The 21,679-nt window shown below is 39.7% G+C and overlaps 1 protein-coding gene across 1 annotated transcript in view; it reads left to right on the forward strand.

Annotated features, from left to right (window-relative positions):
• Positions 1 to 21,679, forward strand: part of STK32B (serine/threonine kinase 32B) — a 311,999-nt gene that overhangs the window by 152,961 nt on the left and 137,359 nt on the right. The window contains exon 3 of the mRNA XM_036763960.1: positions 21,309 to 21,482. Within this exon, the coding sequence (XP_036619855.1) occupies positions 21,309 to 21,482 (174 nt within the window). The remainder of the gene's footprint in view (positions 1 to 21,308; positions 21,483 to 21,679) is intronic.

Below are 21,679 nucleotides of genomic sequence, written 5' to 3' on the forward strand. Positions count from 1 at the left end.
AAACACTTATTAAGTACCTACTACGTGCCAGGCACTGCAGAAGTCTCTGGCTTGTCAATGTACTTATACGATGTGGCATCTAGAAGTGAACATAGTGTTCCAAATGGGTGTCTGACCATGGCAGAGTATGACAAAACTATTACCCATCTGGGTTTAGGCACTGTATCTTTCTTACGCACACTGAGACCACTTTAGCCTCCCCTTTCTTTGATATCATACATTATTTCACCACTATTCTACTCTAGGTCTCAGTTTCCTTACCCATAAAATGAAGTGGGTAGAGAGTATAAGGGTCGGGGCTAATTGAGAAGGATATATTATTCACTTAAAGCAGCCAACAAAACACTCTAGAATGGATGCTTTTATTGAGTGAGATCACATCTACTCAATCCATTACAAGATCTAGACATCTCCATTATATCATTCCTTCATTCATTCAGTCAAAGGCTTTAGACTGAGAACTAAAAGTCCATAATTAGCGTTAAAGTCCTGGAAAGCCATTGGATGAAATAGAGTGATTCTATACAAGAAGTGAGTTTAGACTAGTTAACAGGAGAGCCAGTCATGCCTCGTGGGTTTTATTTAAAATAACAAATGGATTTGAGGCCCAGTGATTCAAGTGTCTAGCAGTGGGGAGGAGAGAGAGCTCTTCTAGCTAAGCCCTCGAGAAGGAATTGCTTGGGAGACAGGAGAAGAGCCCTGGACTTGGCCTCGGTCTTCCCAGGCCCCTCGGCCAGAAATGGACATTGTGAGCCGCAGTAAGTCAGAGAATTTGGACTTTTCATCAGTGTCCTAGCAGTATTCTTGGGACAGCAGTGGCTGGCAGCAATGTTTGAATTGGGAGCCTAGGTCAGACCAGATACACTAAAGAAAGGCAGCCTCGAAGAAAAGGCACACCAGGCCTAAGGAAAACTTTATGATTGCCAATGAAAAGGAGAAAAGATTTCTAACAACCAGGAGTTGTGAGATACCCCTTTGCCAGAGATGTTCTCTAAGCTTGAGTCAACTTTCCCCTGGACACTGTATGTAATTTTGGGAGTGTCACAGACTTTGGAAGGGATGCTTAGCACTATTTGATCTTATTATACCACCTTAGTAAATATTCCTTTCTAAACGCTAATTCCATTTAACTGATAACTTGATATTAACTGATAATCATGGTGCGTGTGTGTGTGTGTGTGTGTGTGTGTGTGTGTGTGTGTGAGAACACACCAGTGGGGGCTTGTGAGCTAACCAATACCCAATCCTGGAGCCCTCAGGCTCAAGCTGCCAGCATGAATGTAATTCCAGTTATCCTGAAGTTTGTGTAACTATTAGACACAGTATCATGACCACACAAGTGATTGAGTTGAATTTTTCCCTACCCTCATTTTACAGATGAAGAAATTGATCATCTCTGAGGCTTCTTCTAGCTTCATTCTTCAATTATAAGCACACAGTCTGTAATCTCGCACCAAATGTAGACTGCTGGAAATCAAGATTCAGCTCGTTTCCTCCCGGAATCTCTCTTTCACTTTCATTTTCATTGTCTGTAACAGATAGAGTTGAGTTTATTTTGTTCCAATTTGTTAGAACAAATTGTATCGTATCAAATAGGTTTCTCTAGGTTTTATTGTCCAATACTATCCTTTGGATTTAAAAATGTCGAAGATATTTCTGCAATCTTTGATGCGTATCCCATGCTGCCCGCTAATGTCTTGGTCATGTGTTTTCTTCTTTGCATATCCCACAATGTGGATCCAGGGCACTGCAGTCATACCTTACTGTAAGTTCTCTGACAGTAAGCACTGAAGGGTTTCTGGGAAGTTCTGGAATCCTGAGTAGAATGCAGTGAATAGAGTTCTAGACCTGGAGTCAGGAAGACCTGAGTTTAAATTCTGACTCAAACATTCACTAACTGTGTGGCTTTCACAAGACATTTAACTTCTCATACTCAGTTTTCTCATCTGTAAAATGGGGACAATAATACCTACTTCCCAGGGTTATTGTGAAGATCAAATAAGATAATATATGTAAATCCCTTTTCAAACCTCACCGTGCTATCTATTCTCATCATCAACACCAACCTCCATTTATAAAATTCTTAATGAATGAAAAATATTATTAAATGCTTACTATGTGCCCAGTACTGTGTTAAGTGCTACGGATAAACAAAGAAAAAGTGAGGCAGTGCCTGCTCTCAAGGAGCTCACACTCAAACTGAGGGACATAAAACATAAAAAGGGAATTTAGCTGTAGATGAGAAGTTGGCAAGGCCTCCAAGTCTTAAGGGTAAAGCTGTGGGGTGAATGGTAAGTATTTAAAAAAACACTTCCCTCATAAAAACTCTGTGGAGTAGGTAATAAAATAAAAATAATATTTATTATTACTCTATTTTTATGGATAAGGACCTGGACCACAGAGAGGGTAATTGACTTGCTCACGGTCACATGATTGCGGTAAGTGGTAAGACTGGGACCAGGAACGCATGTCTTCTGGTACAGTATTTCTACTCTTTCCTCCTACCTCCATGGTGGTTCAGAAAAAATAAAAATAAAAATTAGTGTAAGGGTGGGAAATTTAGAAAGACTTTTATATACTTTCCAGAAAAAAAAATTGAAAAAAAAATTAGAGAGAGGGAACATTGGTGCCACCCCAAATTTTTAGTTTCTTTTTCTGTTTCCAATTTTATAAGAAAATTGTGGTGTATGCAATATTTTTATATATTCTTAAGTTAACCAAATGGCTTTGTAGTTCCAAAATGTGCTTTTTTAAAGGGAAAGAAGAAGCTGGTTTTTAAAAAGATTTTCCCCTCATCTCTTTTACTCCCTTCCAGAAATGTAATTAATATACAGCTACAAAAGAGAGACTGATTCCTTGTGGGCAGGAAAAATAAAAATTGGTGGAGGAGAAGAGCTCCTAAGATATCATGACATTGTTGTGTTGTTTTAGTTCAAGAAAATTTGAAGAGAATTAGCAGAAATTTTCTTTTGATATGAAAGTGAGTCTGTAGCCAGAATGAATTACTATTCCATCTTCACTCTACTATTTTACTCTTTTTTATTTTTTCATTTAAACCAGATCAACAAACAATAATCAGCTGTTTGACTCAGCTGTGGGTTAAGGAAGTGCTTCATGGGGCTTCTGGGTGATTTGGTATTCAACATCAGTCCCTAGCCTGTAATACATACAGTCAGCTATTCCCTAACTGCTGGTAAACATTAAAGTCAAAGGAACCCTTGATTTACTTTCAGAATCAATCAACATTTGCAATATGCCACCCTTCTGTGAGGTGATAAGAGGCTTAGTAAGATAAAATTACTGTGCTTATTCAGAGAGCTAATCTCTGCATGATTAATTGCACTAGTCTAAAAAACAGGAGAGAGAGAGGGAGAGAGAGAGGGAGAGAGAGAGAGAGAGAGAGAGAGAGAGAGAGAGAGAGAGAGAGAGAGAGAGAGAGAGAGAGAGAGAGAGAGAGAGAGAGAGAGAGAGAGAGAGAAAGAACCCAAACAAATTTTAGCCCCAAATATTCAAATGCAACAAATGATGAAAGAGATAGAACTCTAAATTTAAATCCATCCTCAAACACTTACTAGCTGTGTCCCTAGGCACAGCTCAATTATCTTCCAGTAAGTTTGGCCCACCTGTTCTGGGGCCATAATGGTCTAGCTCCTTCCTGATGGAAATCCTTCTCTGCCAGCTTAGAGTTGCCCAACTCTGTGTGTTCTTATCATCAACCTATGGTACCCCTCTTCCCCTGTCTTAAAGTTCTGGACATGCCCAAGCTCCTTAAAGAAGGATTGGTGAAAGAGGGGACAACTCCAACCCCATTTTAGCCCCTCTAAGTTCCCCTATAGGAACAAATCTCTGGAGCCATTCTCCACCAGAGGACTCTCCATCCCAGGAGCATCCCTTCCCCTGTCTGAGGTAGTGAGTATGTGCTGAATAATTCAGTAGTGTTAAATAAACCCTTTTTTGCTGTACCCCCTTATCTTTTCTCATCCTTGATGCTTCTTCAGTGACTCCTGTGAATTGCCATTCACATGTGTGAACTCTGGCACTGTGTCAGGGGCATCCTCCTCCTCCCTTCTGCCTTCCGCTCCCCTCAACTCCAAAGTAGACCCAGCAGGGGCAGGGCAGGGCATGCTTCATCTGTAAAATGAGGGAGTTTGGACTCAGTGGTCTCTAAGGTCCCTCACAGTGCTAAGTCTATGATGTGAAGTAGCTACTGACTTGTCTATGCAGTTGTTTTTCAAATCTCTATGTATCCAACCATAATCTTTATCCTGAGTTCCATTTATCAGTTGCCTCTTGTATGTCTCAAATTGGATGCTTCGTAGGTGCATCTCAAACTCGACAGATCTCCCTCCCCCAAAGTATCTTCCCCAGTTTCTTATTATTGTTGAGAAGACTGCTGTTTTCCCAAAACAATCTCTGAGTCATCCTCAACTCCTCACACACACTCACCCCACATATCCAAATGTTATCAAATATTACTGTTTCTACCTTCACTGATGTTGTATACATCCCTTTCCATTCACACAGGTACCACCTTGGTACATTCCCTCATTACCCCTTGACATAGCCTTCTGGTTGGTCCCCCTGCCTGTAGCCCTTCCCCACTCTAATCTGCTTTCTATTCAACTGCCAAAAAGATTTTTCCTAAAATCCAAATCTAGCTAATTATGTCATTCCCACCCATCTCCCTTCCCTGCCTCCAACTCCAGTTCCTCCTCATTGCCTCCAGGATCAAATATAAATTCCTCTGTTTGGCATTTAAGCATCTTCACAACCTGTTCCCTTCTAACCTTACCAGTCTTCTGATACTTCACTTGTCTCCATACAATTTGTCTACAATCCAGTTAAACTTGCTTCCTTCTTGTTCCTTGAACATGGTACTCCATCTTCCAACTATGTGCATTTGTATTGTCTGCCTCCCATGCCTGGAATGTTCTATCTCCTCACATATGTCTCCTGGCTTTCTTGGCCTCCTTCAAGACATCTTGATTCCCGCCTTCTGCAAGAGGCCTTTCTCTGTCTCTCCCTATGCTCTTAGATTACCTTTTAATATGCACACATATGTATACACACAAGTATATATGTATATGTATACACATGTATGTTTATATGTGCACACATATGTGTGTATTTATATATGCATATACACACATACAAGATATCTACATAGCATATGTGTACATATATATACTATATATCCTCTATATATGCACACACATAATACCCCATATATTATATATATACATATATCTATATCCTTTCTCTCTATATGTACATACATGCATGCTTATACTTATTTGTTGAATGAATAAATATGCATTTCTGTGCCCCCATAAGTGTGTGACTCTTTCATGTGGTCCCGGATATTGCCAAAGATAGAGAACCACATTTATTTAAGCAGTGAGCCTTTAGCCAGATGGGAAAAGAAAGGATCTCTGGGTTGATCGATGTTATTTAGCAGTGTTTAGCCCACATTTTTTGACCTTAAAAGTTTAGATACCCTTGAATCAGACTTTGGACTTCTCTCCATGTCCTCAAGGATTAACACTAAAGTAGGACACCCAGGAAGCTAGAAGTCTCTGCATCTTGCTCTGTAGTTTAAAGGTAGATGTCTTTTTGTCTTCTCTGACTTATTGTTTCTCTTTGTAAAGACACAGATAAAACCACTTGTCACCTGCCTTACCCCACTGTGACGTGAGAATTAACAGGCTAAGTTTTAGCTGCTCAAAGAAAGATGATATCAAGTATTGTTGCACATTGAGTTTATAGTTCTTTAACTGAACCAATAATAATAAAAAAAATCTTACCACTACAGAGCCAGCTGTGGTATACTAAAAAAAATCAGTGCATTTGTAATCAGGACACCTTGGTTCAAGTCCCTGTTTCTCAAATTAGTAGCTGTATGACTCTGGACAAGGCATATAATTATCTGAGGCCTCCTTTTCTCTATTTGTAAAACAGAGATAATACAGTCCTGCATGATCTTCCTCACAAGATTATTACAAAGAAGGTATCATGTTATAGACATATGTGCCGTAATTACAGTCCAAATTCCCAAATGGTTTGGCTTTTAGGTAATCATTACTTCTTTGAAACAGTTATAATTCTAGATATATCATATGGATTGCTACCAAATTATATCCATAGATCGATGATAACCTAAACCCGATTTTGAAGGGGAAAATATATATGTATATATGTATGTATGCATAAAAAAGAAAAATCTGATTATGTGCTACTTTCAGGTTGGGCCTGAAAGCCAGTTGGGCCAAAACATGTAACCTGTGTTTGATTTAATGCTACAGTATTTCAGTGAAACCATAAGCTCATAAATGTGGATTTCAGTACTATCAGTGTTGACTACAACCCTTTTATACCTTCCATCCTTTGTTAGTACTGACTTTGTAGCTAGACTCTGGTTACACCTCCTCCTCTGGGTTCTAGGGGTATCCCTGAGGGGTTGTTGCTGATCTTCTAATAACTATTGGCTCAAACTCCCATTCTCATATATTCTGCTCAATGTTAACTACCTAGTTTTATTTAATCAATTGCTGGCAATTAGCTTTTACAAATGGATATTTGCTGAGAAGATATAGCAATAATAGAACATTCTTTTCCCTCTACCAATACCTGAGGACATATGTTCCTCTAGATTACTTTGGATCCTGAGAAGAGTGGGATTCAATTTATTGCAGTTTCTTCATTTCATCCACTCCTGTCAAGCTCACTTTCAAAAGCTGAACAGACAATGGAGGATTCTTGGCCTCTGCTATTACTGAGGTGGGCCAGTTTGGGGTGCCTCTTACTGTCCAGATCCTATCAAATTGTAGTATGGACTCTGACTCTTGGACTTTGTGCCTTGTCTGACGTTTTGAAGCTCTTGAGGTCATAGCTATCTCTAATACTCTATCTAAAAGCAGGAAAGATCAAGTGCAAGGAGGCAAAGAATAGAGGACCATATTCATAAGCTAGACATTGGCCCTAGTTTGAGGTTCCAAGGCTTTTTCTCATCCAGAGACTTGCAGAATTGTCTCTTTCAACCAAACAGCACTCAAGCAAGAATAAGGAAGACCACGAGACTTGCTTTGGCTGGTTAGTGCCTTTTGGATGCACCCCGGTTCCAGTTTAGTAGCCAATCACCAGTATTTCTTTCCACTATATGTTTAACAAACTGGAACCAGTTCAGAATGCCTATACATGCTCTGAATTAGGGAGTGGGGACCTTCCATTGCATGTCATCAGGCCTTTCTGGAAGCAATATTTCCAGCCTCTTCCACATGGAGATTGAAGCATGCTCATCAGTCCACCATTTCATTCATATGCTTTGGTACTCTTCATGGAAGATGAACCCAATGTACTGGGAAGCTTTGTGTGAGGTCTTAGAACCAAGAAGACATGAGTTCAAATGCAGCCTTAGACACTTATTAGATGGGTGACCCTGGGCAACATAGGTTTGTTGGTATAACTCTTTACAATCTACAAGTACAATTACTATTTAAACTATTTAAAATTCTGTTATTCCTTTCTCCTCTTCTTCCTTTCTGAGTTAAGGAAGTAGATATGGCCCAAGATAACTCATTCAAGAATTAGTGTTGCCTTCTACTGTCATGTCTCTACTTAGCAAGGGTATCAAGTGCTCGCAGGCTAACATGGGCTCTAGTGTCTTTTGCTTTGCTTGTTGTGGTGACTTTCACACGTTTTCAGAAAAGGGTAATCACCAATGTCAATATATTTGCCTTTTTCTATATCCCGTTTTTTTCAGCATCCAGAGAAAATTCAAACCAAGTCAGTTTGACACCATTGCAATGCTATGTAGTGTCTCTTCTCATGTCATCCCTCTAATCTGATCTTGCTTGTGGCCTTCGCTCCAGGAAATAGTTTGTACATGGACAGCAAAATCTAAATCATTCCTACAGCAGTAACTAGTCATTTTCTTCTATCAGCGCCATTTTGGGGTGACGTTTCATCCTTACAATGTCATAGGATCATAGACCTGGTGGAATACCTAAGGGACCTTAGTGGCAATAGTTTAACCCCTTCATTCAAAAGACAATGAAACTGAGACTCAGAGTATTTATGTGACTTTCCTAGGGTCATACGGCTAGTAGGTTACCAAATCATCATATAATTTGAATATAAAAAGGAATGTAACAACATAGTAGTCATAGGAGATTCAAATCATCCTTCCCATAAGACTGGTCAACAGGTACAGACACTGTATGTTGGAGTCAGGGTCTTAGCACATTCACATGAGTCTAGAATTCAGAATCTGGGATGGACTGGAATTCAGTTCACACAAGGTACCTGATCTTCACTTACTGTTGATGGAGAACTTAGACTTCATGAGGCCACAGCTAACACATCATTGACTATCAGGAAAAGGTTTGATAGGCAGCTTTAGTAAGGACCCATGCCAGGATTGCATGTCCTTTCATCCCTTTATTAATTTAATAAAATGCAGCTAAGTGGTATAGAGGATAGAGCATATGATTCTAGTTAGAAATAATAATAATATGATAGTATTTATACAGTTCTTTAAGGTTTGTAAAATATTTTTCATTTGATGTTCACAATAGATGTAGATACTATTATTATAATGCCTATTTAATGGATGAGAAAGTAGAGGCTGAAAGATGTTATGTGACTTGCCCAGGCTTACATAAACAGTACTTTTCTAGAGCAAGATTCAGATGCAGATTTACTGAAGACACATCTGTGTGACCCTAAGCCAGCCTCTTAACCTCTCTTGGCTTCAGTTTCTTCATTAGCAAAGTGGAGATAACAATTTACCTCCCAGCAATGTGAGGAACAAATAGATAACATGTAAAAAACATTGTAGATTTTAAAGCTCCATATAAGTATTGGGTAGCTATTTGGTTCAGTGGATAGAGTCTTGGGCTTGAAGTCAGGAAGATCTGAGTTCAAATCTAACCTCAGACGCTTATCAGTTATGTGATTCTGGGCAAGTCATTTAACCCTGTTTGCCTCAGTTTGCTCATCTGTAAAACGAGCACGGAGAAGGAAATGGCAAACTTCTCTCTAGTATCTTTGCTAGGAAAACCCCAAATGGGGTCATGAAGAGCTGGATACCACTGAAATGACTGAATAACGACAACAACGGTGTCATTTTCATGATCATCATCCCTTTTACTCTCATGTTGGCACCCACCGTCTGCTGCCTCTGTATCACACCACTTCCTCTTTTGGTCTCCTTGCCCACAGCCTCTCTTGTTCCTTGAACAACTTTAGAGTAAGAGAAAGTTAGAAAATCTTTAGAACACTGGCAGCTAAAGTCCAAGGGGAATAAAGGAATTCAATCATTGTGATTGTTTAAAAAAAATCATATGGAGTCAACCTGATGCCAGCTAGATAAGCCCTTTGCATATGGACCAAGAGAGATGACACAGGACAATTTTCCTATTATCGAATTTCTTCCATCTGGAATGTGTCTTTTTTGATCTTCTATCAATAGATGATAACCTCTGAAAATCACTGGAGGTACACATGCATGATGAGCTCGCTGCTCCATATTATTTCCTCTTGAAGACTGTGTAACAGGTGAGGTGACATGAGGAGGCTATGGAAAATTTGTTTTCTGTTTTTTGCGTTTCTGCAGGTGCACAGAAAAACAGGCCGTAGGAGATCAGAATATTTGACACGTGCTACTTTCTTAGAACTGTCCTCTAGGGTAAACTTAAGGCAGCTAATTTCAGAATGAGTTATCTTGGGCCATATCTACTTCCTTAACTCAGAAAGGAAGAAGGGGAGAAAGGAATAACAGAATTTTAAATAGTTTAAATAGTAATTGTACTTGTAGATTGTAAAGAGTTATACCAACATAAGACATGAGTTATTTTTTATTTATATGAATGAATGGGTAGATGGATGATGGTTTAAAAATCAGTTATTAAATACCCAATATGTTCCAAGCAGTGTACTATTTGCATCTCATTTCTCTAAAACACTGTAATCTGCCTGAGGGCAGGGGCCCTACCTTTCCTCCTTTTCCCACAGCTCTACAAAACCTCTCATAGTTTATAGTGTATAGCTCACCAAAGTGATGTACTAGAGTTGTGGAAAATGTCCTGAGTGGAAAAAAGGATTCTTTAGAGCTGATGAGGTCCACATATGCCTTTTTGTGGATGACCTTGTGTTTATTGCATTTAACCTCAGAATACTATAGGGTCTTTCCAATAATATCCATGATTAGTCTTAAACAGATGTTTTTACCTTTTATTTTTTGTATCCTGAACCACTTTGACTGCCTGGTGAAGCCTAGAAAACTCTCTTTAGAGAATGGTTTTAAATGCATAAAATAAGATACTTAAGAATCCAGTGGAAACCAATTATATCAAGATATAATTACTTAATTATAAAATCATGAATTTTATAAATATACACACACGTGCATGTATGCATGTATGTCTATATATACATGTATGTATGTATGTGTGTATGTATGTATTCACAGACTCCAGGTTAAGAACTTATGCCCTAAAGTATAGTCTAGGCATCCACAAGTGGGCACTATCCATATGACAAAAAAAAACAAGCAAATGAAAAATGCATTTCATTAGGATACAACTTGCAGATGGATGGGCAGCCAATTGAGTTCATCTATTAGCTAATCTACTTTGGCCAAGCAATGCAGATGGACCATGACCTGGGCCTAGAGTATTTGGGTGGTTCCAAGTTGCTCCCTGCCACTAAGGCCCATTAAAAAACCCTAACAATATTTTTTTTTGGTAATAATAAATGCTATTTACCATGGAATGATACCATCTCAGAAGAATCGAAATTGCAAATGCCCCAAAGCAATAAAAATGTATGTCTCATAAATTTTGAACTAGAAGACAGATTTAGATGTGTAAGGTACTTTAGAGGTTATCATCTAATCCAACCCTCTCATTAAAAAAAGTTATATCCACGCTTTTGGTTTTACACCAGTCTTTTGTAGATCACTACTCCCTTCCTCCCTTCAGTGAGTGAGCCTTTCCTCATAACAAAGAAAACCAGTTAAGTAAAACCAACCAGGACAGCAGCTGTTTCTGACAGTATATATCATATTCCACACCTATAGTCCCCCACTTCTTCAGTGAAAGCTGGGTGGTACACTTCTTTAGCTGATTTCTGAGGCCGCAATTGGTCATAGTAATACAAAGCCTTCCGTTGACTTTCATTCTTCTTTTCATGTAAATCATTATAGTCCTCATGTATATAGTTTTCCCAGTTCCTCTTAATTCACTTTGCATCAGTTCTCACAAACATTTATGTATTTCTCTGAAATCCTTATGTTGTTTCTTACAGTGTAATGTTATTTCCAGTACATTCATATGCCCTGATTTTTCCATCCATTCCCCAAATGATGGACTTTTTGTTTTTACCATTTTTCTGCAACACTGCTAAGAATGTCTTGGTATATATATGAAATCTTTATTTTTGTCTTTCATCTCCTTAAGTATTAGCTATGTACTGGGTCCTCTGGGCCAAAAGGCATGAACAGTTAAGTGACCATTCCAGTACACTTCCAAATAGTTTTCTGGAATGAGTGGCTCTTTCCATTGATCCATGCTGCAAGTATGAGTGGGCTGTAGCATATTAAATTGGAAAGAAGATGACTTCCCCCCCCCACCCTAGTCACCTTATGTAGTTGTGATCCAGTAATATGGGCCTGCTTGCTCCTCCTTGTACGTGACAATCTCCTTCCCTACTCTGGTCATTTTCAGTGACTATCTCTTATGCCTGAACGTCCCTCCCTCCTTGGAGCCAGCTTGCTTAAGTCCTACTTTTGGCAAGAAGCCTTTTCATAGTCTTTGATAATCCTAGTGTTTTCCCTATGAGAGCACCCCAAATACATACTGCCTATAGTTTGTTTGGACAGCCAGGTGGTGCAGTGGCTAGAATACTGGCCCTGGAATCGGAAAGACGTCCTCCAGAGTTCAAATCTGGCCTCAGACACTTACTAGCAGTGTGACCCTGGGCAAGTCACTTAATTAACTCTGTTTACCTCAGTTTCCTATCTGTAAAATGAGCTGGAGAAGGAAATGGCAAACCACTCCAGTATCTTTGCCAAGAAAACCCAAATGGGGTCATGAAGAGTCAGAGGCAACTGCAAATGACTGCTGTGGGTATAATGCCTTTATTTGTTCCAGGATCCATGGCTATTTAGATTATGTAAAGTCATGTATCCTGGAACAGGGGTGGAGTGTATTGGAAATCAAAATGGGCTCTTAGCACTTAATTCAACCAAGTGCCCTTGAAGAGTTTGGCCTTTATTTCCTTGATTAAATTAGGAGTCCTTGACGACTTTCTTGCCTCAAGGGAAAGCCTAGTTTACATGTGTTTGAATGACATGTTTGTGACATCAGAGGCTTTTAGACCACGTGGGTTTAAGTCGCATTTTTGTGACGATTTTAGGTCACATGGGTGAGTTGCATGTGTGACTCACCCTTGATCCTGAAAAAGATATAAAACCAGAGGTTGGCTTTCTTTTTTTTCAGAGCTCTGACCCACAGCAGTAGTGGTGCATGCATGACTCTGGGCCAGTCGTTGTTATGAGCTCCCTGGCTGAACTCAGATGTTGGTAACTATGAATTGTATTTGATCTGTCTGTGAATGTTTGTAATTTGTTTGTATTTGCTCTGAAGTTCAGGGTGCTGGCTTTTTCCCCTGAACTAAGTGAATAGTATTTGTATGCTGGATTAAAGTAAGCTTGTTAACCCCTTAATGTTGCTTTCCTTGGTAAAGCAGCTCAAAAGAATCTGGGCTTGCAGCGTTCTGTGAGCTGGTTGTTGTTGGTTTTACACCCCCACAGCAGCTGCTAGCCGGGTTGTTGAAACAAATACTAAGAAGCAGAAAATATTTTCTGTCTTCTAAAACCTTATAGTCTGGTTGGGAAGATAAGGAATGTCCCTATAAAATAACTCATTCTAACGTAAGGCATTAGATCCAAAGTTCCAAGCAAGTGAGAGCGTCAAGAAATCTCACATTAGCAGAGAGAAGGATGTGTCATTTATCCACTAGAGGTGGTCTGAAGTGAGGAAGGGAAAAGCCACCCTAAATTTGGCTTTCGGAGAAAGGCTGGATTTGTAATCTTTTTATTTACCTTTCTCAGTGCCCTGAATGCAGTAGCTCTCTCCCAGTAAGCCCAGTGAGTCAATTATCAACAAACACTGTGATGTACATCAGCCTCTGGGAAGCATCCAGTTTTGGGGTTTAGGCATCTCTGGACTCAGTGCACTTCCTGGGGCAGCAAATCTTCCTTTGGGGACCAGGAGAGGTGACCCTGCCCTTTGGTCCAAGGCTTGCACCTCCCATTATTTTCCATCATGGTTAAGTGGGAAGAACATTGGACTGACAGATGGAACTTGAATACCTACATCTTCTGTCACTTCATAGCTTTGTGACCTGTAGAAAATTACCCCTCTTCCCAATCAAGAGGCACAAGAAACATAAACAGTTACAGTGATGCCAACACTCTCTATCCCGATTAGACTAATTCACTACAGCGTAATTTACCCCAGAAGATCACTAAAGACAGTTTCTTTCCTTGTAGCTTCCTCCCTGGACTAAGCATCTTCAGCTAACTAGCTATTTGTAAATTCATATTATACATGTTTAATGGCAGCTAGGTGGTACAGTGTAGAGAATACTGGCCCTAGAGTCAGGAGGACCTGAGTTCAAATTCGGCCTCAGACACTAACTAGCTATGTGACTCTGGGCAAGTCGCTTAAGCATGTTTACCTCCGTTTTCTCATCTGTAAAATGATCTGGAGAGGGAAATGGCAAACCACTCCAGAATCTTAAGTAAGAAGACCCCAGATGGGGTAACGGAGCATCAAACATGACTAAAATGACTATAACATACATGTTTAAATATACTTTTATCAATATTTTCTTCCTGTTAAACTGAAGTCCTAATGGATAGGGGCCACGGTACTTCCAAGATCCTGGCTAGCCATTTTACCCCTCTGGACCTGCATTTCTTTATCTGATAATGGGAATAACCATGCTTACAGCCCCCTTCAGATGTAGCACAGTATAGGCAAAAGGGTGCCGTACTTGAAGATGTGGGCTCAGATCCTTGGTCTGATTCCTATTAGCTAGAAGACCTAGGACAAAACATGTTACCTGGCTTAGCCCTTGTATTTATTTGCTGATTTGAGTTAATTTGGTCATATGTAAAACAGAGAAACTAATATTTTTATTATCTACCTCATAGGTTTGTTATGGAAAAAGTATTTTGTAAACCTTGGCATGCTTAGAGAAAGATGCATATGTAAATATATATGTGTATAATATACATATATATACAACCTATATTATGCATATATATGTATTCACACATGTATATTCATAGCCAAATGTAAATGTATATGTACATTAGAGAAATATGTACAAGTAAACATATGTATAAATTTCTTTTTGAAAGTGTTATTGATATATTTTGTTCATTTATCACCTCCATTTCCCAATTTATCCCTTCCTTCTCTCCTGCCCGGAAACCATTCCTTAAAGCAAATAACAAAAAAAGGAGGAAAATAAAACAATTCAGCAAAGCTAACCAATACATCAGTCAAATCCAAAACTATGCAGCATTCCACACCCATAATCCCCCACTTCTACCCACCCTCTGCCCCACAAAGAAAGGAGGAAACCATGGAAAGAATGCTGGCTCTGGAGTCAAAGGACCTGGGTTCAAATCATAACTCTGACTTGTACAACCCATAAGACCTTGGGCAAATCATTTTATTTCCCTGGGCCTCAGTTTCCTCATCTATAAAGTGAAAAGTCAGACTAGATGGTTTCTGAGGTCCCTTCAAGTTCTAGAAGTATAATCCTATAATGATACTTTTTCCAGATACCAGCTGATTTTTTTTAAAGTTTTGCAGCACTCAGTTTAGAATTCCAGTGTTGTGGTTCTGTATTATCATCCTCATTGTGTGTTTTTTACTTTCTTCTTCTTCTTTCTCTTTCTCTTCCTCTTCCTCCTCCTTCTCCTCCTCCTCCTCCTCCTCTTCCTTCTTCTCTCTCTCTCTCTCACTTCTGCTTACTTCACTTTGCATACATTTCAAATAAGGCTTCTCATTCTTTTGGATTATACTTAGATACTTTCAAAGGTCTATGATTTCTTTGCTATACTTATACTCCCCTAACCCCTTACCTACAGATATGATCCTCCATGGACTTTATAAATTGCTATCTTAAAATAAAAGTCACCCCCATAGGTAGCCAGATCTCTGATGATGATTCTCTCCCCATATGAGAAAAGACGCCCATTGGGGCCCATACTTGAAGACATTAGACTGTCAGCATCTCGAAGGAAAGAACTATCTTTTGTCTTCTTTTGTATCCCCAGAGCTTAGCACGGTGCCCACTTAATAAATGCTTATCGATTGCTTTGATGAAGCTCTTCTAGCGTGGTAAGATCTTCCATAGCTTGCACTTTGCAGACCTAACCTTTGAGAACCCAGGCTCATGTCCATGCCAAGATGAAGCAGCAGGCAAGGTCTTCAGGCTGAGAAGTGTGAGCTCTTCTTGTGATTTTCTTTATGCAGTAACCCCTCATGGCATCCATTCTAGTATACTCTCTAGAGTGGGTGTTCAAAAGGGGCAGCTTATAGACCAACTTTCAGATGTCCTTTAAATATGCCCTCATTGCTGCCAATTGCCAGAGCTAATTGCTGCCTAAGCCAGAATTTTGCTCCTGTGTAACTCATCCCTCTCGTTGATCTTACAAGGAGAGTCAGTGGGCTGACTAATTGTCACACTATGATTTCGGAAAAGGCTGCTGCCAAAGAGACTCTGTTTGTATTGTGAGATATCAATCATTTCTATGGGAGATGAGTGTGGTTATTATGAAAATGTCATTACAATTTCAGTCTGAGATGGAACCGGAGGGACAACTGAACAAAGTCATTGTGAATGCCGCACTAATACAAAAAAAATAAATTAAAGGTCATTTTCTGTTTCAGACAATAATATTTTGTCTTCATGAGAATCAGATGCTCTGTCTCAGAATAGAATATGCTGCTGAAATAAGGCCAGGGGCATAACCTGAATTATTGAGAGCACTTTCTTTTTGGATTGCAATTTTTCTGTCTAAATTTACCCAGTCCCCAAGTTCACTTCTAAAACGATGATGGTCTTCCAAAATGTTCTCGTTGATGTCTGAATGAGATCACTTGAATAGTTTTTCTGTGAGTTAGGAGTTTATCAAATCACAGTTATTGTCAAATTTCAATAGTGCCTAGTAGACTATTTTGTGGGAAAATGATATTGAGTCTGTTATTTCTCTGTCCTGTGGTTTCTCTTTAGTCTGATAATGTTTATCGAGTCACATGCTATTACAAATAGTCAAGCTTTTATTCCATATTGAATATACTAGAATGCCCTCTTCATAATTTTGGACTTTCCATCCAGACATACTTTCAATTTAATTTAATAAGCATTTATTAATTACCTGCTACATGCCAGGTAATTGGATGGGGATAAGGAAATGAGTAAGACAGGCTCAAAGAACTTTTTGAACCTAAGTCTTACTCATTCCTTATCCCCAGGGGCAACTAAGTGGCGCAGTGAGTAGAGCACTGACTCTGGAGTCAGGAGGACCCGAGTTCAAATGTGACCTCAGACACTTGACACATTTACTACCTGTGTGACCTTGGGCAAGTCAATTAACCCCAATTGCCCTGCCCTCTCCCCTCCAAAAACATAACAAATACAAACAAACAAACATGTCTTATCCCTTCCTGGACTGGCACATAGTAGGTAATTAATACAGGAAGAGAAGACAAGAACTATAATTCAGACTAGAACATGCAGGGAACTTGAAGTTCAGCATACTTTGCTAAAAAAAAAAGGGAGGGGGGGTGGAAGCAAATCAGGTTTTGATCTGGTTCTTTAGACTTCATGTCTGACTGCTGGATTTAATCTGGTCAGTGACTGATATTCCAGGTAAGCAGACATGCTTTGGGCCTGTATGCTGCTATCCTACCTTTTCTGATGGGCTTAAGTAGCATCTGTAAAAGCCAACTGATCCCTGAAAGCCTATATAAGTTCAAGTGCTAGTGGTTTAGTTTGATCTTTTCTGGCTTTCTTTGCCATAGTTGGATCCCAGAGTTGAGGACATTACTGTAATATAAGTCCTAGAGAAATTTCATTTTGATACTGCAGCAAGCTATAACTCTCTAGAGGTTAGATAGGAAAAAAAATGTCTCTAAACTTTGGGATCTGAAAGTTTTGACTAGAGCATATCAGACTCACTGGGCAGAGGGACCAACTGAAGATGGATTTCCTAAAATTGCTTAGGAATCCAAGCAAACTTTTCATCTCCTTCATATCAAAGGCTTGTTCCTTTTGGAAGGGTTGGGTTTTCATATGACAGTGGGGGCTCAGGGACTTGGAAAAGGCTACATCTTTTTTGTCGGGTGAGACATTGAAGATATATCCAGGTGAAGTAAAAGGGGATAAACATATAGGACGAAGGTGAGACCTGGTTTATTAAAAAAAGAACACCTGGAAGACTATATATATATTATAGAGAAAGGACAGTCCTCTTCCTAGTGGCTAGCTGGGTGATACAAGAATGTTACCTGGCCACTATCATAAGAAACAGGTAGGCCTTTGGAGTATTCAAAATTGGTTTCTTCATCAGGAAACTGGGAGCACACCCTTCTCAGTCTGGAAGAATAGGGACACTTGACTTCATGAGCATAGCATCATTGATGGTGTAAAAGTCTTTTAACCCAAGGATTTTCCAGACCTATGAGTTCATAGGCAAATCTGGTTGCCTCTAACAGGCAACTCATTCTTCCTGACATTCTTGGGATGGGGGGGTGGGTTGTGTGTGGTGCTGCATAGTATAGTACCTTCTCTCCTCTCATTTTCTCTTCCCACTTTTGATACATCTTTAGACTTAGGTGGGTCTATTTTGCATCAGCAATTAATTGACTCTCTTTTCAAGACATTTTCCCAAAGTCAGCTTCAGATATCACCTCAGGCTATTGTTTCCTTCATGTAATCTGGCAAGTTTTTCCTCCTTCTGTGACAGGGTGTCTTGGAGATGCTCATTTCTGGAGAGCTGTGAGGATAGTTCATTCTCTACCCCAGCATCGTCTTCTGGGGCTAAGAAATTCAATTCATTGCCTTGTTCCTATGTTTATAGTTCTTGTGGATACTCTCTGTTGTACAGGAGTCCAGCCAGCAACCCAGAAGGAGACCCATATCTCCCTAGAAATGTCAACACTGGGCTCTGATATCAAGGTGGAATGGGGCAATTACAGTTAGATCTCGATTAGTGCAAATAATGAATTCCATGGAATGGTCATCGTATTTGTTTACCCAGCATACGTGCATTAGGCTGGGACCAATTACACATTTTGCATAATTGCAGCTTTGAATAATGTATGTTCAAATACACCTGACTACTTCATGGGATTCATTATTCACACTAATCAAGACCTAGGTATAAAGTGCTGCTCCTGGCACAGTCAACTGTTGCTCCTCTTGCTGAGGCAATGAGAAAGGCAGCCAGGAGAGCACATTTCCACAAATAGCTGCCTAATTGTAAAACCCACTGACATTTGCTTGTTCTTCATGCTTTTCTTGACTTTCCTGCATCATTTAACTCTGTTGATTACCACTTCATCCTGTATATGTTCTCTGCATTTCCATGACGCTCTTCTCCAGGTACTCCTATCCGTCCAGCTGCTTTTTTCTCGATTTCCCTCGTTTGTTCATTTTAATCCTCTTACCCCATAAATGTAAATATCCTTCAGAGACTTCATTCTATGCTTCATTCTCCCAATACAGTGGCTGAGTGTCAGAGTTGAAGTCAGGAAGATCTGAGTTCAGACCCTGCCTCAGACACTTATAAGCTGTGTGACACTGGGTAAATCAGTTAACCTCTTTCAGGATCAGTGCCTTCATCTATAAAATGAGGCTATATAAACACCACGTACAGAGGCAAAGCACCCCTCACTATCTATTAGAGATCTTTACCTGGTACCTTAAATTTAACACTGTCAAAAACTGAAATCACCAACTTTCCAAACCTACCCCTCTTTTAAGCCTCTCTCTTTCTAATGAAAACTCATCATTCTCTTAGTCATTCCAATTCAAAATTTCAAAGTTTTCTTTGATTTCCTTGCTACTTCAGCCCCTAAATCCAATTTGTTTCCAAGTGCTGTCAGATCTACCTCCATCCCAGCAATCTGATGTACGTCTCTCTCTCCAGTCATAATTCTTCCGTCGTAGATCAGGCTGTCATTGTACTCTCCTAGACTATTGTAACCACATTCTGATCACTATCTCCATCTCTGATCTCTCCTGTTCCAATCCATCTTTTGCCCATACATCAGAACAATCTTCATAATATGCAGGCCAGGAAGCATTCCTCTATCACTCAAAAACTTTTAGTTGCTCTTCATCGCCATTAGGATAAAATACAGACATTTCAATTTCACATTCATATTTCTGTCAAATCCCTTTTGCACATTCTATATTCCAACCAAATTGGATCGATTGCTTTCCCCTTGTCTTATTCTACCTGCCTCTTTGCATTTGCTCAAACCATCTCACTCCTTTCTTCACTTGTCAAAACTTTCTTTCAAGAGTCTCTCCTGGTTCTAGGCCCTCCATAAAGACTTCCTTGACTCATGATGAAAAAATGCTGTCCATCTCCAGAGAAAGAACTGAGGGAGTGAATACAGATCAAAGCATACTATTTTTCATTTTCTTTATTTTTGTGGGGTTTTGTGGTTGTGTTGTTGTTTCTGTCTTCTTTTACAACATGACTAATATGGAAATATATTTTGCATCATTACACATGTATACCCCATGTCAAAATGCCTACCATTTCAGGGAGGAGATGGGAGGAAGAGAGAGAATTTGGAACTCAAAATTTTTATAAGTGAACATTAAAAATTTTACATGTAATTGAGAAAACTATAAAATACTATTAAAGACAAGAGGGGCAGTCAGGTGGCACAATGAATAGAGCACTGGCCCTAGAGTCAGGAGGACCTGAGTTCAAATTTGGCCTCAGATATTTGACATTTACTAGCTGTGTGACCTTGGGCAATTCACTTAACCCCAATTGCCTTGCCTTCCTCAGCTCCTCTCCCCCCACAAAAAAAAGAAAAAAGAAAAGAGACTTCCCTGATGCCTCAATAGGATTATGGACTCAAATCTAGAAGAGACCTTAGTGTTCCTCTGATCCTCTCTTCTTACTCTTATAGACAGGGAAACTGACTGGTCTAAGTTCATATAAGTAATAATTGGCAAAACCAGGATTGGAACTAAGGGTGTCTAAATCCAAATCCAAAACTCTTTTCAGTTTACCATGCTGCTTCTTCCACCTCCCTAAATTTTCTTTCAACACTCTGTTTGGAGCCTTTTGTTCATACTTATCAAACAGGACTTTACATTGTGCTCATTTGCATGCCTCCCAAACCCTGCTAATAATACTAATAGCAGCCACACATAGAAATGCTTTCAGGCTTAACAAGTTTTCTATAATTTCTTTTGTAACCCTCACAGCTTCCCTGCAGGATGCATCCCACAGGTATGATCATCTCCGTTTTACAGAACATGAAACTGAAGCAATTGAAAATATTTGCCCAGGGTTATTCAATGAGTAAGTGGCACGTCCAGAGTCAAACCAGCGTTAATTCTGCCATGTCACATTCCTAGTAGGCTTTAAGCTACTCGAGGGCAGATGCTATGTATTTTTTTAATCGTTTTATCCCCAATGTACAGTGTAGTTACCTGCATATAATTAGTACTTAATGTCTGTTAATTAATTTGAATTTAATTGAGTTCTTGGTTTCACATTTAGTAGATGGGGTGACTGGCAGACAGCCACTGAAGAAGAGAAAGCATCTTCTCCCTCTTGGCTGAACAGAAAAATATCTGCTAGAGTTAGCTAGGTGGCACAGTGGATAAAGCTCTGGGCCTAGAATCAGGAAGATCTGAGTTCGCATCTGACCTTAGATACTTGCTAGCTGCGTGACCCTGGGCAAGTCACTTAACCTGCCTCAGTTTCTTCAACTGTAAAATGGGGATAATAATAGTACCTACCAGGCAGGGTTGTTGTGCAGATCAAATGAAATACTTGTAAAGCACTTAGTGCAGTGTCTGACACATAGTAGGTGCTTAACAAATACTTATTTCTCCTTCCTTTCCTTTGTCCTCTTCTCCTTCCCCCCTCCCTCTGTGTTGTTCTCCCTGCCCTGGGTTTCAGTTGGGTTGGACTAGAAGATGTTGAAAGTCCTCCCCAACTCTAACATTTTAGTATTCTTTGGTTCCAGGTATTCCTTTCAAGATGAAGAAGACATGTTCATGGTGGTGGATTTGCTTCTGGGAGGGGATCTCCGTTACCACCTACAACAAAATGTGCACTTCAATGAGGGGACTGTGAAACTCTATATCTGTGAGCTGGCCCTTTCTCTCGACTACCTGCAGAGATATCATATAATCCACAGGTAAGCCAACCGTGGTTAATTTGGGGATGAGCAGAAGAGGTCACGGCAATAAGACAAACTTTCTTTCCTGTTTCTAGTTGTTTTGTGGAAGAGAGGAGGAAAATCTTCTATGTTGAGGTAGAAAGGACACTAGATCTGTCATATGTGATTTTCCCTGCCCTGGGAGTGCCTGTTTATAATAGCTAGATCATCAAATT

This window comes from Trichosurus vulpecula, chromosome 6 (genome assembly GCF_011100635.1).
Source record: "Trichosurus vulpecula isolate mTriVul1 chromosome 6, mTriVul1.pri, whole genome shotgun sequence".
NCBI lineage: Eukaryota > Metazoa > Chordata > Mammalia > Diprotodontia > Phalangeridae > Trichosurus > Trichosurus vulpecula.